This window comes from Capsicum annuum, chromosome 11 (assembly GCF_002878395.1).
Source record: "Capsicum annuum cultivar UCD-10X-F1 chromosome 11, UCD10Xv1.1, whole genome shotgun sequence".
NCBI classification, from domain to species: Eukaryota; Viridiplantae; Streptophyta; class Magnoliopsida; order Solanales; family Solanaceae; genus Capsicum; species Capsicum annuum.
The window spans coordinates 228,947,617-228,954,727 of record NC_061121.1 but is presented as its reverse complement, the minus strand read 5'-3'; the positions used below and the strand labels follow the sequence as shown (position 1 = coordinate 228,954,727).

General features: G+C 37.0%; 1 protein-coding gene across 1 annotated transcript; it reads left to right on the top strand.

Annotated features, from left to right (window-relative positions):
• Window positions 1-7,111, top strand: LOC107847928 (rho GTPase-activating protein 5; the record flags this gene model as incomplete). The annotated part of the gene is given in 5 exon segments (XM_016692533.2): window positions 1-540; window positions 3,753-3,873; window positions 4,036-4,155; window positions 5,725-5,955; window positions 6,331-7,111. Coding segments are annotated over 5 exon segments (1,473 nt in total). The 3' UTR covers window positions 6,907-7,111.

Sequence of the window (7,111 nt, the reverse complement as noted above, 5' to 3'; positions counted from 1 at the left end):
TTAGTCTTTACTGGGTTTTGGTGATTGTTGGAATATCAATTCAAGAATCTGAAAAAAAGGAGAAAAAAATATTTTTTTATTGGATTCTTGATACATTTTTATACTCAAAAAAACCATGACAGAGGTTCTCCACCATTCTTCTTCTCCTTCTTCTTCTTCTCCTTCAATATCTACACCTACTACCCATAATGGCACATTGTATGTAGAAGAAATTGTGGGTTCTGAGGTTGCTGTTTGTGATTCTGAGGAAGAAATAGGGGGAGAAGAAGAAGAAGAAGAGGGGGTAGGGGAAAAGGGGAGGAGAAATCAAGAAAGGGATCATTTGTCTTTATTGGCTCTTTTGGTTACATTGTTTAGGAAGAGTTTTTGGTTAGCTTGTAAAACAAATAGAGGAGGAGGAGGTGGTGGTAGTGGTATGGAGATTGGGTGGCCTACTAATGTGAGACATGTTGCACATGTTACTTTTGACAGGTTTAATGGATTCTTGGGTCTACCTGTTGAATTTGAACCTGAAGTTTCTAGAAGGGCCCCAAGTGCTAGGTACATTGTTTTAACTTTTTTTGATTCTTGATTAGTTTTAACTTTAATGGTTTATCAAAGTTTTGAAGATTTTGGTGTTTTGTTGTTGTTGTTGTTGGTATTGTAGTCTTGTTATCCTTTGTGCTGACTGGATTTAGTGATTCATTATTTTGCAAATGTGGAATCAAACTATGTTGCTCAGGCTCTTAAAAAATGTTATCGGGTGCGTGTTGGATCCTGCAAAAGTAGTGCATTTTTGAAGGATTGGACACAAGTGCGGCCACATTTTTTGGAGAGTTCGAGCAACTTAGGAATCAAATGCTTTACTCTAAGGCTATTCGTTTCCTATTTTCGTTGACATTGTGAGATTTTTGTGGCTTTGGTTTGTGTTTAGAATTATAAGCAGATAGTTGTGCTTTTTTGTTGTCTCAGAACATTCAGTTTTAGGAATACTGTTTAGGCTTGAAAGAATTTCCATCCTCAGTATGGAGTTTGTGTTGTCATTTAGGGGGTGTTTGGCCATGAAAATATTTCACTTTTTTTTTTTGGAGTTGAGTTCCGGAAAACACGTTTGAAAACAACAAAAAGCTGTTTTCACCTTTTTCACTCCAAATTACGTACAAAAATTCAAAAACAACTCCAATTTCTATTCATGACCAAACACAACTCCAATTTTCAAATATCACTTTTCACTTTGACGTTGCAAATTTGTGCTGACTGGATTCAGTTTCCTTGACATCGTTAAATTTTGGTGGCTGAGATTTGTGGTTAAAACTATAAGCAGATAGTTGTGTTTTTTTCTGTCTCATAACATTCAGTTTTATGAACACTGTTTAAGCTTGATAGAATTTCCAACCTCAATATGGAATTTTGTTTAGTCATTTAGGATCCTAACCAAACTGCTTCTGTAAATGGCATTCAGCTTATTAGGGACTAGTTATTACTATTCAATAGTGATTGAAGAAGTCTTCTATTTCTTGATGCTGCATTTACTACATGGTTTTGAGTGCATCTTTGATTTTCCAGGCAACACATGATTTTTGAGTGCATTTTTGCTTTTTTTTTTTTGTATCAGCTCTATGTCATTTGTTCCATCATTTCTGTTTTCGATCTTCTTTGATATGCTATCCTTGAGCTGAAGTTCTATCAAAAATAGCCTCTCTGCCTCCCAAGGTAGGGGTAAGGTCTACGTACACTAGCTCTATGTCATTTGCCCATTCAGGCAGTCGGCAGATATCATTTGATATATCATCCAAACCTTATCCAATATTATATGGGAGTGAATGTTGGGTTGCTAAAATCCAATACATCTATTAGATGAGTGTTGCTGAAATGCACATTTTAAAGATGGATATATGATCATACTAGATTAGACACAATTAGAAAGGACCAAATTAGAGGTGTAAGCAACACACATCAAGGATAAAATGAGAGAAGGTCGCTTGAGGTTACTCGGAGCCCTCACGTTTTCAGTAGAGTTGTGACTGCTAGTTTACCAACTGAGTCTTTTTTCTCTTGTAATTTGCATCCTTCAAGAAGTTCCATCGGAGCATTTCTAGTTTTTTTGGTCATGGTAATTGCGCATGCATAAGACACATAGTATGCTTTTGATCAACATCTCACTTCTCCCTTTGGCCAAGTACCTTTTCTGCCACTTTACTAACTTTTTGAACTCTTTTAACTTCCGAATTCCGCACTGATTGTCCTTCTGTGTGAGAAGTCTAATAGTAGACTTTTTTTGTCTAACATTTTTTGTATAACTATTGCTGCATAAAAACTGCAGTCGTTCATACTTACAATGGAGTAAAGGAAGATGTACTAAGCTATAACCTACTTACAGAGATCCTATAACATCAACAAAAGATTCTACATCTTCCATATATTCATGTTTACACCAAAATAGTAGACTTTAGATAAGTTACTGAGAGTGAACAATCTCGCAGTTGAAAATTCGAGCTATTTGCTTAGTGTTCTCCACTCCTCACACTTGGTGATCTTTCAAATCGTCTTTGTTTGTAAATACATAATTACCTGCCTTTAATGTTGCATTTAGCCACGTCAACATTTAAAAAATACTAGTGTAGCATACATAAATAACAACAACAACATACCTAGCATAGTCCCACAAGTGGCGTTTGGGGAGGGTAGAATGTACGCAAACCTTACCTCTACCTTGTCAGGTATGAGAGGTCAAAGAAAGCAGTATCATATGCCAACAATAAATGAGAAATCCTCACACAATAAATGAGAAATCCTCACACCTTGCTTAAAGCTTTCATCGCATAATGAAAACTTGAAAAGCATAGGAGTCTCCGTACTTGGGTCCTCTTAATCTATCAAAGAACTTGTAGGACTTCTATTAAGAATATCAGCGTCAATATGCAAAGTCTAATTCATTTTTCTCCTAATCTATTTTCTCATAACAATTGCCAATTAATGTTGTCATTCAATGTGGTAAATATCTTTAGGGATGAAGTCATCTGTCAAATATCGTATACTACGTCTTTGTTGTATTTTGACTCTTTTAATTTGTTAGTTCTTGACCATAACCTTAGAGATAAGTTAGTATAAGTAAGTCTTCACAGTAAATCTTCCTTTTTGACTTTCTTTTTGAGAAGAAAGGTGGGGTCCTAGCCAATCAACCATATAAGTGGTCTCGTCCAGTAGAAAAGAAAGTAAAACAATTAGCAATAAAATATGGAGAAGAGATCATCTTTTTGGGATTTCTGTTTTGGTCGAAATCATTTTGGGATTTTTCATTTTAAGACTACAGAGCAAGTTATATGCCAAATATGAAGCAGCTTAATGTGTCTCTAGAATATGTAAACGTTCAAGTATTGGTCCATGGGATAAATAGAAAGAATTTTTTTCTTTCTATTAAGGACGAGTAGAAGAAATATTTTGGATGTTAATAATGTTGATCTGCATTAGAGTTTTTGGCTTGCTGATTGGTGAAATGTGCCCGTATTGTACTCTGCTCTGAAGTCACCAACTAAAATCTTATTTAAATTTATTAGTTTCCAGTACAACTAAAATCTTATTGAAAGCATCTTCATGAAAAGAAACTGCTACATTTTTCTGGTATTCATGTTGCTTGGACATTTTAAGGATTGAAAAATTATTAGTAAAAATTTGTTATGACGTTACTACTATTATATGCAGTGCAGATTTAAACTCTTCTATAAGTATGATTGCATCTTGCTGTGCTATTAATTTTGATATTCCATCTGTAGTACCACTGTATTTGGAGTATCAACGGAATCCATGCAGTTGTCATTCGACTCCCGTGGGAATAGTGTTCCAACTATTCTACTTCTAATGCAAAGGCGTTTGTATACTCAAGGGGGTCTACGGGTACGTGCTGTGTGTTTTCTCATTCTTTCTAATATTCAAAGTCTTGCATTATCAACATTATTGAATGTCAGTTGTTATCATCCTTGCATTACCATCAAGGATTAGTGCTGTCACTTATAACTGTTCGTTATCATATCCGAGTTGTTTTCGTTATGTGAGCAGGCAGAAGGGATTTTCAGAATAAATGCTGAAAATAGCGAGGAGGAGCTTGTTAGGGAGCAATTAAACCGGGGTATAGTTCCGGATGGCATTGATGTTCATTGTCTGGCAGGCCTCATTAAGGTATGTCTCCTTCAACAATACTTTTTGTAGTTAATCCTATCCAATATATTTCGTCCTTTGTATTCGTACATAAAAATGTTGATGTAGGCATCATGCATTATACATGCAGTTCACTCGTGCACATGTTAACCCCCCCGTCCCACCTTTATAAGATATCCTTGGTGCTTTGGAAAACCTGCTATTTGATCACAAACTCATGATTGAAGAAATGTTTCAATTTGATAGCATATAAGATGATACCTTGCTCAAAATTATGCTGCTGATCATGGTTGGGACTAGTATAAATGTATACTACTTGTTACCTATAATGCATATCCACACCTGGCAAAGTAGTGATGTTCCTGATGTGGTTTTTTGTTTGTTAAAATAATGCCCCTACTCTAAAAAGAAGACATGAAGGCAATTTATACCTTGGGGAGTTTGTGGGGGTGGGGTCGGGGCATGCGAAGTCTTGCTTCTCACCATTGTGGATTTTGAAATAGAATGGAGGTGAGCTATTTGTTCTAGTAGATATAGTCAATGTGAAGTTGGTTATTTCATGTGCTATAAATATAGGGTGCTCTCCATGCTACCCTGATCTTTGCCAGACCATTCATTGGGGGGGGGGGGGGGGGGGGGGATACACTGGTGGCAATTAGTTATCATAGTTGCAACCTAAGCTATCATGAAGTGCTGTTTCTTTTGGAGATTAAAAGGGTTTGAACCCGAGCAAGCAATATAAGTGCTGTAACCATCCTCTTGCTAAAGCAGTGTTGATAATAAGAAAATTGGAAATAATCAACCTACTCTTTGCATGCTTAGTTACTTGTCAGAGTTCTTGGTAACTCAAGGCATATGACTTTTGATCAAATCCTAGGATTGATGAATATATAGAGATATAGATTTCTATTCTGTAGTCCTGTGTTGATGAAGATCGACACAACTTTGCTTTTCCACAAAATTTTATATGCTCACAAGAGGTTCCATAGTATTGATAAACCTTGAAATCGCTGGCAAGCTGGTGGAAGACAACAGGATTAACCAGGAATCATATTTTGGAGTTCTCTAAGAAAAACTATTCACAGAAAAAGAAACTGTAGGACAAAGTGGAGAGGTGAGAATTTATAAAACTGCGATTCTTTTTTTATCCTTAAAAGAATTTAGCCTTTTATTTGTTTTTAAGATTTTACCAATTGGCTGCCAGATCAAGTGATGGATGAGTGAAGGGAAACTTTTAGACACCTGAAATTCTTAATATGCACCTATTTGATAAAAAGGTATACATGATTTCACCCTATGACAGTGTTGTAAGTTTGAAGTGACCGTTGTATCACAGGCTTGCAATTAGAACAACTTCCTTTTATGTCCTTGGCGTTTATGGTTATTATTGTCAAGAAATGTCCGGTAATGTTCTGCTGCAAATGTAGCAGTTACGTTTCATAGTTTCTATGGCGTTGGAATTATTGCTTCATCATTGCCACGCTTTGGATGTTTCTTCTGTTGAGACAAGAAGGAAAAAAAAGAGTCCTGATAGACCTTTCTCTATTCTTGGTATGTTTATCCTTGATCTAACATCATGTAACTCAACAGGCTTGGTTCAGGGAACTCCCAAGTGGGGTATTGGATTCTCTTTCTCCTGAGCAGGTCATGCAATGCCAGTCAGAAGAGGACTGTAGTACTCTCGTGAGACTTCTCCCACCAACGGAAGCTGCTCTGCTGGACTGGGCTATCAATCTCATGGCTGATGTTGTCCTGGAGGAACACCTGAACAAGATGAATTCCCGTAATATCGCAATGGTGTTTGCGCCTAATATGACACAGGTGGGCTACTGGTCTTTCAGACACACTGTTTGGCATTTTCTCTTGATACTCGACATAATTTTATTTAGTAAACCCCACTGACATTAAATCCCGCATAAAAGGAAAAATAAAAGAAGGAATGAAATAGCAAAATTATAACTAACAAGGAGAGGTGGGGTTTCTGTCCTCAATATTCGCGTGCAACACTCTTGGGGCAGTTTGCCTCCCATAAGCTGAGATTTTACAGCAATTTGGAAAGGATGGATGTGTGGTTCTCTATCATTATTTCTTTAAACGGGTGCACAATTTTTCATGTGAATCTACTCCATAGCTAATTTTCATATGCATAATTAGCTTTTCATGTATAACAATTAATTTTTAGCTTGTTCCTTGCAGATGGCAGATCCATTGACTGCACTAATGTATGCCGTCCAAGTAATGAATTTCTTGAGGACACTCATCGAGAAGACCTTAAAAGATAGAGAAGATTCCCTTGTCGAACCAGATTCTGTCTCTAACCTAGACCGTCCTGATGAGTATGGTCATCAAAGTCCTCCACAATTCTCTCTGGAGAACTCGAAAGAATCACATGAACTGACTGAACAGGTGTACACTGTAGAAGAACCCGATTCAGCCAGTGTTTCTGAATCTAATCGAGTAGATAACATCACTGATGATGAATATCTTAGTTATACAACTTCTTCAGAGGAATCCGATGACACTGCTTCTTGTGAAACTCCTATTCATGTTAATACCAAGGCAAGAAAAGCCCGTGTGACAAAAAGTTCAAATCTTGAAGAGGACACTCAAAAGATGGGCCAATCGAGCGATTCTAATCAGACAAAGGATGTTCTGAAAATTGATTTAGAGCCAACCGCAGTTCAGTCTCTGGGAAATGATAGTAAATCAAAAGGAATGAGCAACTTGTGCCGTATAAATTCAATCACAGGGAGGACAGAAGCCTGGCGGTGAAGAGGACTGAGCTGTGAACAGCTTTCTGCGCTGACTTAAGACGGGTAACAGCTTCTGTGTGGCTGTGAAATTGTGAATGCTAATAGTTCATGTATGTTGATCTAGTTTACTGTGGAGTTGGTTTGTTTAACTGGTGACGGTTTGATGTGTACATTATACTATCTGCTTTCTAAACACTAGAAAGTGAACACGATTTGACCTGCAA